The sequence below is a fragment of the Glycine max genome, chromosome 13, assembly GCF_000004515.6.
Source record: "Glycine max cultivar Williams 82 chromosome 13, Glycine_max_v4.0, whole genome shotgun sequence".
In the NCBI taxonomy this organism is placed as follows: Eukaryota; Viridiplantae; Streptophyta; class Magnoliopsida; order Fabales; family Fabaceae; genus Glycine; species Glycine max.
In genome coordinates, this window is record NC_038249.2 from 21863102 (window position 1) to 21881669 (window position 18568).

Consider the following 18568-nt stretch of genomic DNA (forward strand, 5'->3'; position numbering starts at 1 on the left):
AGTGAATTTATTTATATAAGATTTTCATAGTAGTATTTTGATATTATAACCCAACCTATTTTGACTCATTCCCAACCAGCTCACCAAACATGTTTTGGGGTGAACTGGTCCACCTCTTAATGGTGGATTGAAAATCATGGTTTATGTATGTTTAGGGATTAATTGCCTGATAGACCTATCAATTTTATTTTTTTTAGAAAAATGTTAATACTTATGCACTTTATATTATCATCTAATCACAAATTGTCATTTAAATAACTTTAAGATAATTATTTTAAAAATTAACTAATTTATTATACATGGTTGGTTATGATTAGATTGATGATTATGTAAAACTTTTTACACTAATAATGCATAACCTTTTTTCTCTTAAAAAAAAATCAAGTTTTTTCATAAAACTAACTCAAAGTGATATTGTGATAAATGACGTAAAAAATATTAATGACTTAGCTTGGATTTTATTTGAACATAAACTTTTCTATTGGCAATAGACGAATTGAGATTATAAAATAAATTAACAGCAATATCAAATGTATATTTTGATTTTTTTTAAGAACATTGATATTAAAAAAAAATACATAGTGAAAAACCTATGCCTAAAACCTAATAATATTTACACTTTTTTTTTAATACCAAGTGTCTCTTAAGCCAACTCACCTTACCCAAGGTTGTTGGGTTAGCGAATTAAACAAGGCAAGTTGACATTTTGAGCCACTTAGTCCACTCTATCACTTTTTTTTAGGGCTAGATGGTTATCTTGCACAAATGACTCATTTTATCATCCTTATCCTACGTACTTATTGAGTATTTATATGCTCATATGGGTTGCTCGATTTTACTCAAAGAGCCAGAGTATGAAAATAAGTCAAGTTGGTCAACTATTTTTTAACATGGATTGCTAAATTTCTAGATCGACATGGCTCATTGGGTCAAATAGGAATTTTTTTGTACTAATTTTAATGTATTTATAAAGGAAAGCAAATAAATATGCAGATTTGCTGGTTAACGGAGCTCGTGAGTTGGAGGAGGACTTGGTGATCTTTGAGCACCCAATAGGATTATTGATTCAATTGTTGCTTTTGGATTCTTTAGGAGTCGAGGCTCCGGGTGTAATTGTTGTTTAGTTTTTGGACTTTTTAGTCTCGTACGTTACCAAAAAAAAACTCGATTTCATTTTTAAAATCATAGGACTAAAAATATTAAATTTAAATTTGAAGGATAAAAAATAAAGTTATCTAAAAAATTAAAGAATAAAAATATATTAAAGTTTTAAAAAATGTAATAAAAATTAAAGAATTTAATTAGAACATAACCCGAACCCGAAACAACAGCATACACGATGTGTGGCAGTTACGCAAGTACAGTCGTCTCAACGACGTCGTCCAATTTATCGGATAATCCAATTCAATTTCCCATAAACTTTCTTTGAGGTTCTGTCGCTTCATTAAACTCTCTTATCTTCTTCTGCCCCTTTTCCACTTCAATTAGGTATATCGCCGATTCGATTCCCAATTTGCTTAAACTCAATTAAGCTTTCCTGCGTCAATCATTCAATTAAAGGTGATTATTAGTATCATTCTTTTTTATAATCCATGTAATCCTCCTACTTCATCCTTAGTTATCTTAGGCATCAAAACCCTAATTTCACATCCTTCACGCGCTTGGTCTTGGTATTTTCTCTGCGCGATTGATTTTTCTGCATGCAATTCGATGCACAGTTCGTGTTTTTCCAAAAAATCCTTGTTGTCCCTGTTCAATTTTATGTTTGCCCTTTAAGTTGTGTTTCCATTTACTGATTGTCTGATTTTCCCTGTGCTCCTTTAATAAAGTTTGTAACGTTGGAACTTTCTATTGCAGTTTCGGATTGTTATATTTAAGTAGATGTAGTGTGGTTTGATTGCTAAATGGCATCCTCTGATGGTAGAGTTACGTATTCTTCATTATCTAAGCTAGAAAAGGAGAATACCCATTTTGGCTACGATGATATAAATCATCATGTTGAATCTGTGTGGTCTGAGCTTATGCCTGGTACCCCGTGTGGCCAATTAGTCCCAACGTTGTCTAACAAAGAGACATTGTATCAGTTTCCCTCTGAGGATGATGACTTGTTTGATGGAGGTTATGAATCAGGTGATGATGCTCGTGGTATTGTACCCTCTAACAGGCCGCCTGAGGTGAACTTGAAGAATGTGCTTTCTGGGATCTTTGCTATTTTGTCTGGACGGACCAAGGCTCCGAGTGTTACTGCAAACCAGCAGCTCCCAAGTTCAAATGTGTCATTTTTTGACTCTGGAAAGAATGGGGATGTTTTCCTTGACTCTTCGGTGTACACGCCAAGTGCTCCGCCACTTTGTCTGCCAAATGGAATTGATTATAGTTCTTACAAAGAGGTCTTGGAAGCTGAACCCCCTGAGTGGCTCCCTGATAGTTCTACTACTGTTTGTATGCAATGTAGTGCTCCTTTTACTGCGATTACCCGTGGTAGACATCATTGCAGGTTTTGTGGGGGGATTTTCTGTCGAACATGTACAAAGGGGCGGTGTTTAATGCCTGTTGGGTTCAGGGAAAGAAATCCCCAAAGGGTTTGTGATGCCTGCTATGATCGGCTTGATCCTTTACAGGGCGTTCTGATCAACACCATAAGCAATGCCGTACAGGGGGCTAAGCATGATGTCACGGACTGGACTTGTGCTAGAGGATGGATTAATCTTCCTATTGGTTTATCTATGGAGCATGAGATTTATAAAGCATCTAATACATTAAGAAACTACTGTCAGGTTAGTCAATTTGTTTTTGTAATTTCATCGAAGAAGTTTTCATTAAGCAAATAACTCATGCTGTTTTTCCAATGACAAAATGTAATCTCTGATTACCATTTTATTATTAGTATTATTTTGGATTCAAATTTCTGCACTGACTGCTTTGCTGATGTAATATATCCATCAAGTATCGAGGTAAGGTTTTTCAGGATATGAGCCTTTACTGCTTTTATCTTATGTGAAATACTTTTCTGTTGGCAGGTGGCCAAATCCAATCCTGAGAAGTCCATTCCTTTAACTGTTCTTAAAAGTGCCAAGGGCCTAGCAATTTTAACAGTTGCTAAAGCTGGTGCACTAGTCTCTTACAAACTGGGTACTGGCTTGGTTGTTGCTCGAAGATCAGACGGATCATGGTCTGCACCGTCAGCAATATTCTCCCTGGGTTTAGGATGGGGTGCTCAGGTAAGGAAAATATATACTAGTTTAGTTTATCTTTAGAATTTTGACTATGGTTATGCTCACTGATATGGTTTGATAGAAAAAATGGAGAAAGAATATACCAGATGGAGGTGGAGCCATTTTGAAATTTGTTTGTGTCTGGAATTTCCTTCATTTCTTAATTTTGATTGACATGAATATTCTTTGTGACTTATTTATATGAAACACTCTTGGATTGGTAGTATAACTGACCTCACCTAGTGGGACAAAGTTTTGTTGTTGTATGAAATCATTTAAAAAGAGAATATAAAAAAATCAATAGAGAATATAAAAAGTCTCTCTGGTCATACATGATTGTGTTGATTTGGTTATGAATTTATTTTTGACTGATGGATTATATGTGTTCATCCCATATTCCCAGATTGGTGGTGAACTTATGGATTTTATAGTTGTTCTTCGTGATATGAAAGCTGTGAAGACATTCTGCAGCCGTATGCATTTTTCTCTGGGTGCTGGTTGTAGTGCTGCAGCAGGGCCTGTTGGGAGAGTGCTTGAGGCAGATATTCGTGCTGGTGACAGAGGCTCTGGCATGTGTTACACTTACAGTTGCAGTAAAGGTAATTATGGTGATTTTATTTTTTTTGGCATACTGCTGGATCTTTTTGCATGTAATGCCAATTACATTTTTTAATTTCATTTAAATGCATGGGCATATTTGGGCCATTAGTTATCATGTTAGTATCCAAACTATGGTTTTCAAATTGAATAGGTTCAACATCTATCTAATATGTTGTTAAGGTTGTGTAATGTTATTTCTACTCAAACCTAGGTATCAAGTTTTAAGGAAACTAGAATGATGTGTGGTTACTGTGGTAGATAAGTAGATAACTGCTACTGCCAGCAACACACTCTTTCCATGTACACACACTCTTCAAAAAGTTTGATAGGGACTTGGGTATTACGGGGCGTCTAAGGCCCACATTGAGTACTATGTCCCCGTTTTGGTGGACTACTCGAGTGGTTTGGTTGTCCCCCCTTAACAGCTAGCTTTTAAGGGAGGGTGCCTCCAATGCTGGGTGCTTGTTAGTTGATTTAAGAGCTAGTTGTCAGTGCTCAGAAAGAGTATTGGCATTAGAGTATTGTCGCTTGGATAACTGCTACCTGTGGAGGGGATGACCAGAAACTAGGAAGGTTGAGCAAAGTGTTAGAGTATTGTTGCTTGGATTTCAGCTCTCAGGGGTGGTGCTATGATAGGTACTTGGGTATTATGGAGTGCCTAAGTCTCACATCTAGTAGTATGGGATGGTGAAGTCCTCAAGCGACTTGGTTCTCTTCCCTTGACAGCTAAGGGAGGGTTCTCCAAGTGCTCGGGTGCTTATCATAGTTGTGTCTTAATTGCCTTGGCACATCATTTATTATTGTTGTCTACTTGTGCGGTTGTGCCTACTACCTTGTTTTTAGTATTGTTTCTTATTTTATTTTCATGATTAATGTTTGTGATAGATGATGTTTGAAAGTATAGCTAACGACATGGAATGTTGCCAAACTGTAGGTGCATTTGTGGGAGTGTCTTTGGAAGGAAATATAGTTGCAACCAGGATGGATGCCAATTTGTGCTTTTATGGTGATCCTTACCTCACCACATCTGACATTCTACTGGGAATGGTGGACAGACCAAAGGCTGCTCAACCCTTGTATGGCAGTCTTCAAGAACTATATTCCTGTCTACGATTCTAAGCTGGTCCCTGGTTCCAGTTACAGAATTGCATCATTTTTTCTGTCTTCTGCAAGTGGTGTGATAAATAGTGCCTGATGTATATACAGTTCTAGTTCTACATGGATTTCTGAAATGTATGGATGAGGGATCTCCTCATAATTCAGTTATACATCATATGTTTACTACAAATGATCCATATATCTAATACACGAATTTATAATGTGAATATGTTAGACTAATTGTACATAGACAATTGGTGAAATAAGTTCTATTCGTTTGCTGAATTCTTGTTATTCTTGCTGTGGGACTTTCCTCGAACTGAAATTGTAAGTTGGTAATATTTAAAAAAGTTCAATGCCTATTCACTTTATATTGTCATTCAATTATTTATATTGTCATTCAATTATAAATGATGGATTGAATTATTTTAAAATAGTTATCTTAAAAGAATTATTTTAAAATAGTTATCTTAAAAGTCAGTAAATTTATTATACATGTGGGTTGAATGACAATTTAAAACTATTTACACTATTATTGCATAATTTTTTTTTCTATTTTAAATAGTGTGAACAAGAGATCATATATTACCAAAAAGAAAAATAATCTTGTGTGTTTTGAAGCTTTGAGGATAGTCAATTCCATGTTTAGCCTTTGTTTTATTACCCTTACATAAAAAAAAATCTCTTCCAAAATTAACAAGATTTCAGTTTATTCAATGGTTTTTTTTTTCATTGTTTTAAATTTTTAATTGAGGAGGGATTAAATTATGTTATTTTATAACTTTTAATTGAATAATATTTTTTTAAAACTTATTCTTGGATTAAAAGTTTTTTTTCACATATATAAAATTTCATATTAATTTAAAATCATTTATTATCTTGTTCACTTTAAAATTAATATAATATAAATATTTTAAAATATATTAAAATATAAATCATTTGATTATTTTTTTATTATGTAATTTTAACAAAATTTAACACAAATGATTTTTATAACATATAAATAGAATTCAACAGTTGAACATTCTATATCAAGAAAATAATGTAATAATTATTAAAATTATACTGTATAATTTGATTTCTTTTCTTTTTATTATATTTCAATTTATAAAAATTCATGATATTAATGAATTCAAGTTTTTTTATAGAGAATTCAAGATAGTTTATTAATTGACATGAAAATTTATTTTAAAACAAATTTAAAATTTAATAAGAATGTACTGATGAATGAAAACTTTTTTTTTTCATTATCTTCCTATCAAAGATTGACATGAATAATAATTTTGTTTACTTCTACAATAATTATTTTAAAAATTATATTTAGAATAATTTTTTTATTGATTGATAATGTAAAAATATTTACATAGGTAATATAATAAAATTTAAACTCAACTTTATTTCTAGAATAATAATTTTTATTATTATTTTCTTTCCTTGTAAACTCAGCAAAATATTAGTATGAGTTAAAAATCTATTTTCTGCTTCATTTCATTTTCCCTTTCCCTTTTCAGTTTCATGTCATTTAATTTTCTTAAATTTTAGACAAAAATACATTCATTTTATAGGTATAAAATTGGTGTCAATAAATTTATTTCAGTTCTACTTTTGAAAACCATAGCAATAGATAGTTCTAGTCACACGCCATTTTAGCGAAAGTAGGTCAAATTTCTCGTGACTGTGAAAGGAGAAAAATAAAGCAAATAATCGTGATCCTGAGAAAAGAAAATAATAATAATAATCACAAAAAAAAAAGATAAATATAGAAAATGACACTACGTATTAATTACAGAAACCACGTGTAATTATACAAGATGGTAGATTTACAGATATCCAAAGCGCGTGGCGGTTGGTTGGTATTTCTTCTAACAACTTTAAACAAAATAATGTATAAAAAATGAGAATAATAAATTAACATGAAAAATAAACATCAGAAATTAATAAAGAATGAAAAAATAACATGAGGTAGTAAGTGTCGGATGCGCACGTGATAAGGTGTGGCGCCAAGCGAACGAGGATTTTTCTATTTGCTTTTGGTGTGTCACACTCTCTCACTCTCCTTCTCTCCCCTTCATTCAAAATCTGTTTTTTTTTGTTTTGTTTTATAAAATAATAATAATAATTTTATTATTATTTTGTTTGCTCACTCACTGTTTGTAATTATTATACTCTGCTGGGTGTTTCTGGAGGGGGTTGTGAGATCTGATTTCGGTTGTTTGTGGTTTCAGTTCCCCAAAAGTTGCTGTCTTTACATGCATGCTCAGAGTTTAACGGTTGATTGCTTTGTGGGTCGGTGACAGAGTGGAAAAAATTTTGAGAACTAGCTTAGGGTGATATTGTTTGCTTGAGTGGTTGGTTTTTGCATCTGTCTCACTTTTTTTTTTTTTTTTTATTGAATTTGCTTTCTGGGTATTCTGGGAATTGAGGCATTGAGCTGAGTTGACTAAAGATCCTATGAACTGAGATGATGGGGTTTTACTTTCCATGGCGATGGCCAATGATGGCCTATGCCTTTTGGTCTGGAACTTAGTCTGAACAATTTCATTTGGTAACTATATACAATGTTTTTATTGCTAGCTGTTATTGGCTTGTTTTCAGTTTGTGGACAAGTTGCAATAGTAATATATATTACTTGATTTTAGGTTTACTATTTCATTGTTCTTTGATCAACTTTAAGTTTTAACCCCTTACAGGTGTATTTATTATTATTACTACTTACAGTTTATGTAACTGTTGATTTAGTTTTGACTTGGTTGTCCAGTTCTTGAGACTCAATGAATTGATTTCCTCTCGACTTCTGTAGTAGTAATGTAGTATATAGTGAATATTGTTGTGTATCAATTCGTTATATTTTTAAAGTAAAAACATGGTGATTGCTGGATATACTAGTGCAAGGATGTGTTTGGTTTTCCACTTTTCCTTGATTTTGATTTTTGAAGAATATTTATTTGTTTTCGAGGATATGGTTCTCACCAGCATCATAGATCGGATGGAATGTTAACAAGGCTGGTCAATGAGGGACTCATAATGAGAGGGCTTGGGTGGAATCACAGTCCATGGGCACCCCGGACAAGAAAATATCTGACTTTGTTGATGTAGTTAGGTCTTGGATCCCTCGAAGGGCGGAACCACTAAATGTGTCGAGGGACTTCTGGATGCCGGATCAGAGTTGTAGGGTATGCTATGAGTGTGATTCACAGTTCACAATATTCAACCGCAGGCATCACTGTCGAATCTGTGGTCGAGTTTTCTGTGCAAAATGCACTGCCAATTCTGTTCCTGTTCCATCGGATGAGGCAAATACTGGCCGCGAAGATTGGGAGAGGATAAGGGTCTGTAACTATTGTTTTAAACAATGGGAGCAAGTAACAACAGTTGATAATAATGGCAGTGCAGATCCTTCGGCTACCCCTTGTCTCAGCCCTTCACCATCTACAACAAGCTTGGTCAGCACTAAGTCCAGTTGCACCTGTCATAGTAGCAGCAGCACTGCTGGTTCAGTTCCTTATACAACTGGGCCTTATCAGCGTGTGCCGTATAGTCCCCATCAATCTTCGCAAATGAATCAGATAACAGATGATCAAGAAAATTTAAATTCTGGGAGGAGTACAAATCCCTCAGAGGCTGTAGGGAATGTGCCTTCTAACCAATTTGGCCATTGCTTCAGCAGGTACTCTTTCTTTTATGGTTCATTTTTTCAGATTGCTGAATGTAATTGTTTTTGCATTCCCTGTAAATATTTGGAGTCATTTATGTCCTCACATTTCTGATGCTGATGAAAGCATCCCCATCAAGTAAAGTTAAAAATAAGGCTGAAAATGAGCTAGAGTTTTTGCTTATTGAGAATCTGGTTGTACTTAGATGAATGTTAGTCTAGCTAAGATGTGTTTTTGTATGGCTGTGCTAAGATGTGGATTTTATAAGGCTGTGCTACAAAGTTTTGATGTGATCATGTGCTGATCTAGAGATGAACCTAATGGTGCTGATATAGGGTGATTTTTAGTACTGAAAAAGAGAGTGTCTGGATAGGATCTTGTTTCAAATTAGTTCTTAATGTCATTTGTGGTACAAAGATATATTTGACCAGTGCATCATGCATGTGCACCATACTAATGATGGTGAATTCTGCTGTTATTGTCAAACTTTTTGTTTTTTCTGTTCTTACTGTTATTTTATGTTTATTCTTCTGAACCAGGAGTGATGATGAGGATGATGATTATGGTGTTTATCATTCTGATACAGAATCAAGGCATTATTCCCATGCCCATGACTACGACGATCCAGTTAACATTCATGGTGTTGACCATGTCTATGGGCCACATCAAATGCATCCTGATGAAGATAACATTCAGGAAAAAAACTTGAGTTGCCTAACCCAGGCACAGAATCTTGATCCAGAAGGTGTAGGTGGAATTCAAGTACCTGGGAAAGAAGACGATGAGCATGATCATGCTGATGGATGTGAAACTTCTCCTTATCATGAGGAGAGCAATTATGCGGAGCCTGTGGATTTTGAGAGTAATGGACTACTGTGGATACCTCCTGAGCCAGAAGATGAAGAGGATGATAGAGAAGCTGTTCTTTATGATGATGACGAAGATGAAGGTACTACTGGAGGTGGGGAATGGGGATATCTACGATCCTCCACTAGTTTTGGCTCTGGAGAATGTCGTAGCAGAGATAAAACAAGTGAAGATCATAGGAAGGCCATGAAGACTGTAGTGGAAAGGCATTTTAGAGCCCTGGTAGCTCAGCTATTACAAGTGGAAAACCTAAATACTTGTGATGAAGATGGAAAAGAGAGTTGGTTGGATATAATTACTGCTTTGTCTTGGGAAGCTGCTACACTTCTGAAGCCAGATACGAGCAGAGGTGGAGGTATGGATCCTGGTGGGTATGTAAAGGTTAAATGCATAGCTTGTGGACATCAAAATGAAAGGTAATTGTCAACAACCAACTACCCCAAAAGCTTAAGCTTTTAGGTTAAGATACAAGTGGACAAGTGGTTATATATGTATATATTATATTTCAGGGTTTTCCGTATACCAGTAATAAAAACAAACTGAGAAAAAAAATGTAATAATAGTATATGCCCCCCTCGAGACAAAAAATAATAATAGACAAATGAAACAAAACGTGCATTGCTTACTTTTTCTTTTCCCTTTTTGCTATTCTATATGGATAGTTCATATCTGCCACAAAAGCTATGCTGGCGAAATCCATTTTATGGAGTAGATGGATAACTCCAGCATGTTGAAGGACAGTTGTTGTCTTCTCCTCTTGTTAATCCTTTTCTTCCTTTAATTGTTTGTCATATGAATTCGGATGGAAAGATCCCCCTTCCCCAAAAAACAAAGAAAAACTATTGGAAAGAAGTTAATATAGTAGAACTGTGTGCATCTTTTGTCTGCTGAAGTGTTTAAATTCATTGTGCTTGTTTGGGGGATGAGCTACAGGACCTGGGGCAATCTAAGGATGGTAGAGTATTATATTTCTTTATTTTATTTCTCGGTAATAGTTGGAATGGTTTGCTTGTTGCCTGTAATATAGCCTTATTCTGGGCAAGCAGTTATGAGCCTAAATCTATATAATGTAAATACCTTTGTACTGTAAAATTATCAATGATAATATTCAGAAATTCTTCTTTTGAGTTAGAGAGTACACTGGTATCAACTTGCTTTCTTAATAATAAAAGTTACATGTCGTGTGAGCAGGCTGGTGAATGGCAAAGTGCGCTATCTGCTCCATATGATTGTCGTTCTGGGAGAAGTCTTTATAAGTTTGTTCATTATGTGTTCTATCTGTCCCTGTATGGTCTTGATGTTTTAGTTTTTTATTTCCAGCATGGTGGTTAAAGGAGTTGTATGTAAAAAGAATGTGGCTCATCGGCGAATGACAGCAAAAATTGATAAACCACGTTTTCTAATACTTGGAGGTGCTTTGGAGTATCAGCGTGTTTCTAACCAGTTGTCAAGTGTTGATACTTTGTTACAGCAGGTTTTTTCCACCCAACCAGCTCTTAAAACTTGATAATTTTATGTCAAATATGCATGTTGTTACTGGCCTTACATCTGAATAATCTTCCCTTGGATCTGACTTCTATTACCTGACCTCATCTTGTAGGATAAAACTTGGTTGTCATAGTCTTGTTTCTGATAATAATATTCCTGAATTTCATCATCTTTTTACTCATTCCCAGGAGATGGACCATTTGAAAATGGCAGTAGCAAGGATTGATGCTCATCACCCCAATGTTCTTTTGGTGGAGAAGTCAGTATCTCGTTATGCTCAAGAATACCTTCTTGCTAAAGACATATCGCTTGTTCTGAATATTAAGAAGCCACTTCTAGAGCGTATTGCCCGTTGTACTGGTGCACAGATTGTCCCTTCAATTGATCATCTGACCTCACAGAAGCTGGGCTATTGCGAAACATTCCACGTAGACAAATTTTTTGAGGAGCATGGTAGTGCTGGGCAAGGTGGGAAAAAATCAACAAAGACTTTGATGTTCTTTGAGGGTTGCCCGAAACCTTTAGGTTGCACTGTAAGTTCAATAACTTTACATATTCTGGTACACAAATTTCAGTGTTGGTACATACACATATTATTACAGTCTTTGAATTACTCTATTATGTCTTTGTTATCTTGATAGTTTATTAGTTATCTGTTAGCCGAAATTTTTGATAGATCCTTTACCAATACTTTCACATGATCATAGGCTAAATAAAAGACAGGTGACAACTACCAAGAAGGAAAATTTTGTATAATTTATGTAGCTTTTTAGGTCTGAGTTGTGCTCTTTCAAACAACTGATTAAATATTATGTTGTATAACCTCGTCAGACAATTAAGCTGATGATGGCAAGGGGAACCAAAAATCATTTAAAATTAGCACATAAATTCACGAATTGCAACTTTTGAAATTCATTACATAACATTATGTAGGAGTTGCTGTCTCTAGTGCAACTGTTCCTAGCTGATTGTTTGCCTTCTTCACTACTGGTTGAAATTAATATGTAATTTTCTATTCTTGATTAACCTAACAACTTTATCATAGTTAGCAGGGAATAGTAATTTGTAAAGAAAAGTTGAGTTGTTTGTTGCTTTACTATTTCTCCCCCTCCATATTTTTATTTATTTATTATGTGTATTTTTTTGCTTTACTTTGAAGATCTTGCTGAAGGGTGCCAATGGGGATGAGTTGAAGAAGGTGAAACATGTGATCCAATATGGAATCTTTGCAGCCTATCATCTGGCACTGGAGACATCTTTTCTGGCTGATGAAGGTGCTTCACCTCTAGAGTTTCCCTTGAAATCTCCCATAACTGTTGCATTACCTGATAAACCATCTAGTATTGTGAGATCCATTTCCACTATCCCTGGATTTTCTGTTCTCACTGCTAGAGAGTCTCAGGGAGCAAAAGCTTTTAAAGAAGAACCACAATCTAATGACATCTACAAGACAGAAAGAAGCCCATCTAGCTGCTGTGAGTCCACTGAAAGATCATTGGTGGGTGACTCAATCCATATGCATGAAGTGTCTGGAGGTATTACCCAATCAGCTCAGGATATGCCATCTTCCAACTGCAATAGTTTCCTTTCAAATACTTCTTCTAAGGAGGATGATAAGAAATGTCCCATGGAATTTTTTCAATACAGACTAGATGAGAGAAGGGAAACTATGTTGAACAATGATCTTATTTCAGATTCTTTTGGTACTTTTGAGTCTTCACAGCAAGATGGAAATAGCCACCTCAGAGCTGCAGCATTGTCTGCTTATCAAGGAGCTAACCCTGAGCCACCTTATATAAAACATGATACTAATAATTATAATAACAATAATAATCATGATGACATGATACATTCAAAAGAAGATTTTCCTCCCTCAACTTCTGACCATCAGAGTATTTTGGTCTTTTTATCAACACGTGTGTGGAAAGGAACTGTTTGTGAAAGGTCCCATCTTGTAAGAATTAAATACTATGGAAGTTCTGATAAGCCTTTGGGACGGTTTTTGAGAGATCAACTACTTGATCCGGTATTTGTTCTTCCAAAATTATTTCTTTCATTAAATAAATTTTATCAACAATGGCTACCTTATGACCTCACAACTGATAATGTTTCTTTATTAGAGTTACACTTGCTGCTCATGTGAGTTGCCATCAGAAGCTCATGTTCATTGTTATACTCATCAGCAAGGCAGCCTGACAATTTCCGTTAAGAAATCGGAGTTTGCTTTACCAGGGGAACGAGAAGGTAAAATTTGGATGTGGCACAGGTGCCTGAAATGTCCTCGCATACATGGTTTTCCTCGTGCTACACGAAGAGTAGTTATGTCTGATGCTGCCTGGGGCTTATCCTTTGGGAAATTTTTGGAGCTGAGTTTTTCAAATCATGCAGCAGCAAGCAGGGTTGCAAGTTGTGGTCATTCTCTCCACAGAGATTGTTTAAGATTCTATGGGTACACTTTTCTCCTCCTAAATTGAATCTATAATAAATTAGGGTGTGGTGGAATATTTGCTTGAAAGAGTAAAGGGGAGTCAAGGAGTGGTTTAAACTCTTACACTTGGGAATGTGAACTTAGGAATTTAATATTTTTATGTTTGTTACAAGCTTCAAAAAAATTTCCCAGGACTGTTTTTGCCAAGGAAAGAAACAATACTTGGTTTTACTCCATTTTTATTCCCATGATGAAGGGTGGGTAAGTTATATTACCATGAGAATATGGGAAGGTATTTCTAACCCAATTCTAACTTCCATTTCTACTCTATTATTTTGTTATTAATTATTTTGAATTTTAAATAATATTTCTGGGATTGTTAAAATTTAGCCAAACGGATTTTTGAATGTGCTCAAGAATAACATTCCTGGTTATAGTATTCCTAGCAATACAATGTTATACCTTGAAACAAATGCCCACAAAGTAATTATAGGAATATTTAAGAGCAGTTAGTTGATGGTGAACTGTATCATTTAGGATTGTGAAGCAGTTGAAATACTCACATGTCTGACTGTCAAATAAAAATAACTTATATACAACTTTTGGTTGTCTTCTTGAATAGTTGTTTTCTGTGTGCAGTTTTGGGAAGATGGTTGCCTGCTTTCGTTATGCTTCAATTCACCTTCATTCTGTTTATCTTCCCCCACCCAAACTGGAATTCAACTATGATAGTCAGGACTGGCTACAAAAAGAAGCAAATGAGGTTGGTAGCTATTCTTAGTTGAAATATAGAATCCCCTTCTGAATTCCTTCTGTATTTATGAGATTGTTGATCATGTCCACCAGCTGCATAACAAGGCTGAAATACTGTTTAGTGAAGTGTGCAATGTGCTGCATCAAATTTCAGAGAAGGTTTCAGGTCCTGTGTTGCAGGAGGGTGGAAATAGGGTGTCAGATTTTAGGAATCTAGTTGCTGAACTTAAAGGGATGCTGCTGTATGAGAAAGAAGAATTTGAGGTACTCCCGCCCCCCAAAACAAAAAAAAAAAGGTTCCAAATGGTTAGGATTTTTTATTTTTACACTTCTGTTCTTTTGATCAAATCCCTGATAAATTGATAGGGTTCATTTAAATTTTGAATTACATAGGACTCATTACAAAGATTGCTGCATAAAGAGGGCAAAGTTGGTCAGCCTGTGATTGATATTCTAGAGCTCAATAAGTTGTGCAGGCATATCCATATCCATTCTTATGTTTGGGACCAGCGCTTGATATATGCATCCAATCTAAGTAAAATTATTCTTCAAGAAAACTTGAAGAGCTTAAATCATAGAGAGAAGTTGCTTGGTTCTAGGGAAAAGGTTATCGAAGCAGATGTTGCCACTAGGCCAGCAAGAGGCCATAGCAGTTGTGATTCCTTTCTTTTGGGAACAAAACCTGATGGAAACCTAAATTTAGAAAACACTAGCCACCTTAGCCACCCTGTGGTCAAAAGTGAGGACAAGGGCAAAGACACAAATCATGATAAGGTTGATCTTTCTCTTTCTGGTGGTGCCAATATCAATGATAAATCTGATTCTGTGGAGTTTGGAGGGGCTGTACGGAGGGCTTTGTCCGAGGGGGAATCTCCTTTTGTGGCTAATTTATCTGATACCCTTGATGCTGCATGGACAGGTGAAGGTCATCCGACAAATTTATCACTCAAAGAAAATGGTTGTCTACCTCCTGATGCAGCAGCTGTGGCTGTTCATTCACCTGTGGCAAATATAGTTACATCAAAATCAAATTCTGATATTTATAGTGCTAATATAGGTGGGATTGAGGCAGGATGCACTAATTACTCTAAATTGCTTTCCAAAGGACTTGATACTAAATGGAAAGGAATACCTTTTGCAAATGTCTTTGGTTCATTCAACAAAACTTCTTCCTTCAATACTGAGAAGCTTGTTGAGTACAACCCAGTTCACATTTTATCATTTCGAGAGCTGGAGCGCCAGACAGGTGCTAGATTGCTTCTTCCAGCCAGCACTAATGATACCATAGTGCCTGTCTACGATGATGAACCCACTAGTGTTATAGCGTATGTGCTTGTGTCAATGGATTATCATATGCAGATGTTAGAATATGATAGACCTAAAGAGAGTGGAGACAGTTCAATTTCATTGCCACTCTTTGATTCAACAAGTCTACTTTCTCTCAACTCTTTTGATGAGACAATTACTAATACCTACAGAAGTCTTGGCTCTTTTGATGAGAATGTGTTACCCACTTCTGGGTCTCGGAGTTTGCCGGCTGGGGATCCATTCTCATACACAAAGGATTTGCATGCAAGGGTTTCTTTTACTGATGATGGCTCCCTTGGAAAAGTGAAATATACTGTAACTTGCTACTATGCAAAAAGATTTGAGGCTTTAAGAAGAACTTGTTGCCCTTCTGAGTTAGATTTTGTGCGGTCCCTTAGTCGTTGTAAGAAGTGGGGAGCTCAGGGAGGAAAGAGCAATGTTTTCTTTGCAAAAACCCTGGACGATAGATTTATCATCAAACAGGTTACAAAAACAGAGCTTGAGTCGTTTACTAAGTTTGCACCAGCTTATTTTAAGTATTTATCTGAGTCAATCAGTACAGGAAGTCCAACTTGTCTTGCGAAGATCTTGGGGATTTATCAGGTACTTTTTGTTAATTAAGAGTTGGCTTGAATCTTTCTTGTGAACAACCATTGTTTTTCCTAGTGCAAATCATTGATGTTTTTCTGTTCTCATTGGGTGTGGTTTTGTCTTCTCCGTGAAGGTAACATCAAAGCACCTCAAAGGAGGGAAGGAAACAAAGATGGATGTTTTGGTTATGGAAAATCTTCTTTACAGGCGTAACATTAGACGGCTTTATGATCTCAAAGGTTCTTCTCGTTCACGGTACAATCCAGATACAAGTGGGAGCAATAAAGTGCTGCTGGATCAGAATCTCATTGAAGCTATGCCAACCTCTCCAATATTTGTTGGGAACAAGGCAAAACGGTTGCTCGAGAGGGCTGTGTGGAATGATACTGCCTTCCTTGCAGTAAGTCTGATGCCCTTCACAAGTTCAATTCTTTATATTCTAGTATTTAGGTGTACTTTCATGGATTTTCTTGCAACTTTCTTTTCCTTCTTTGCTTCTATTATGATGTTAGGAGGGAGAACTTATGATTAGATATTATAGGTATGCGTGTGTTTACTAATAAATTAGTGTATAAGCTGCATCTTTGGGAGTATTTTAAATTTAACAAATCCAAGTTATAGCATCCTAACATATTCCTAAAAAACAAGTGGGAGTGTATTAGCATCCAAATGCATTAGTTAGAGTTCATGTGCCTGTAAAACATCCATTAATATTGTGCATATTGATTGTTGCAGTCAATATATGTGATGGACTACTCATTGCTGGTTGGCGTGGATGAGGAAAAGCATGAGTTGGTTTTAGGTATCATTGATTTTATGAGGCAGTATACATGGGACAAACACCTTGAAACTTGGGTGAAGACCTCAGGCATCCTTGGTGGACCCAAGAACACTTCTCCAACTGTGATATCACCACAGCAGTACAAGAAACGGTTTAGGAAAGCCATGAGCTTATATTTTCTTATGGTGCCAGATCAATGGTCCCCTCCAGAGTTACACCCCAGTGGGTCCCAATCTGACATTTGTGACGAAAATGCGTGAGGCATGGGACTCATTTCATTGATGTGGTCAAAGTTTGAATCTTGTAAATGTTACCATTCCAGCATACATCATTGACACGGGTCTCTCCTTCCTTATGCCCTTAATATTTGTCTCCTGCATAATGCAGCTGCTGTTGATTTGTGTCCCTTAAGCAATGGAGGTGCACCTCCTGTTACCAGAGATTGTTGAAAGGGTAACTAAGTGTACAGCGATTCTCCTCCTCTTTCTTTTTTATACATTTTTTTATATCATGTATTTAATCTCTTGCTTTCATAATCTGTCGTAAATTTGATTTAAAGTTCACAACCTATTATTGAATTGCACACCGCGTTTCTTTTTCTACGCATGTGAAAGGCGTTGATAAATTCTTACCTCACTGTTATATGACCCGTGTGAAAGTATATATTTGAAAATTGTTTCTTTCTAATTTACACTATGACCTTACCATCTTAAGTTCTTAGCATGTCAAGTACTACTATTTTTTTGAGTAAGTGTCGGGTGGTGTTAGTCCCTAAAATTAGAAAAAATGTTGCTTCCTCTCTCTCAAGTGTTTTGTTAGCTTTTCAATTGATTATCTTTTATTCATCTATAATTCTATATCCTAATAATACTAATGATAGACAATAGAAACTATAAATGAGTTTATGATAAGATTAATTTTGAAGTTTCCATAGTTTCGCCCTTTAGTTCAGTGTTGCATTCTTTCATTTATGAAATTTTCTTGGTAAATAAATTCTTGAAATTAAAATTACTATCATCTTTGACATACAACTTATCATTGTAGTTCGTGACGAAGTTAAAGACAGAAAGTAACATGATTAACAAATTTAATTTAAGGAGTTTCTTTTAAGAATTTTCTATTTCTGAAACAACACTTTACAATTTCAAGGATTTTACTCTATAATTCTACAGTGTTATGTTATATACTAAGTAATTATACGAATGTTTATAATATTCACAACTCTTCTCACAAATAGATATGAATATATAAATATTAGATATTGCTTGTGTGCGAAATGAATCTGAATTTATCCATCCAACTTAACTAGTTACCTGGTCTATCCGAACCCGAATTTCCTGATTACTTGTACTGCCAGAAAGGGCTACATTCTCTAGCTTTCGGATTTGATCGGTTGAGGATATTTGGACCCAAAATCGATCATATTCGACTGATAATCAAGACTAGATGCAATTAAATATTTATTAAAATTATTAAAATAGAATATAAAAAAACAAATTTATGATTTTCTAAAAATTTATGTTACAAACATTACTACAAGGAGCATTTGTTTCACCCCCAGTTTGTTAGAAGATTATGAAAATATATTTCAAGATGTTTTATTCCCAAAGAAGTTGCATTCTCACATATCAATGTATTTATATTTTCATGAGAAGGGGGTGAGTAGCTCCTATTTTCATGGGAATGAAAATTGAAAACTATTTTCTACAATAACTATTTTCACTACATTTTTTTTCACTTTTACTTTTTCAATTTTTTAGTTAAATATCTTCTTTTAAATTACTAA

At 35.2% G+C, this 18568-nt stretch overlaps 2 protein-coding genes across 8 annotated transcripts; both read left to right on the top strand.

The window, feature by feature from the left end:
* The first annotated feature begins 1326 nt into the window (after positions 1-1326).
* On the top strand, positions 1327-5198 carry LOC100810604 (uncharacterized). 3 transcript variants are annotated; one of them, XM_003542335.5, is made up of 5 exons: positions 1327-1560; positions 1858-2777; positions 3021-3221; positions 3619-3814; positions 4750-5198. In XM_003542335.5, the coding sequence occupies exons 2-5, from the start codon at positions 1905-1907 to the stop codon at positions 4932-4934; spliced, it is 1455 nt and encodes a 484-aa protein (XP_003542383.1). In that variant the 5' UTR covers positions 1327-1560; positions 1858-1904; the 3' UTR covers positions 4935-5198. The 3 variants fall into 3 exon arrangements, with proteins under 3 accessions (XP_003542383.1, XP_014620934.1, XP_040863971.1); XM_014765448.3 differs by having other exon boundaries at positions 1327-1488; XM_041008037.1 differs by lacking the exon at positions 1327-1560 and adding an exon at positions 1622-1670.
* A 1754-nt stretch (positions 5199-6952) lies between these two features.
* LOC100811146 (1-phosphatidylinositol-3-phosphate 5-kinase FAB1B) lies at positions 6953-17345 on the top strand. Of its 5 annotated transcripts, none has more exons than XM_006593907.3 (12): positions 6953-7458; positions 7850-8580; positions 9106-9849; positions 10754-10907; positions 11110-11454; positions 12081-12947; positions 13042-13370; positions 13989-14112; positions 14196-14366; positions 14496-16013; positions 16135-16401; positions 16737-17345. In XM_006593907.3, the coding sequence occupies exons 2-12, from the start codon at positions 7967-7969 to the stop codon at positions 17040-17042; spliced, it is 5439 nt and encodes a 1812-aa protein (XP_006593970.1). In that variant the 5' UTR covers positions 6953-7458; positions 7850-7966; the 3' UTR covers positions 17043-17345. The 5 variants fall into 5 exon arrangements, with proteins under 5 accessions (XP_006593970.1, XP_006593969.1, XP_006593971.1 ...); XM_006593906.3 differs by having other exon boundaries at positions 7870-8580; XM_006593908.3 differs by having other exon boundaries at positions 7887-8580.
* Positions 17346-18568: the final 1223 nt, after the last annotated feature.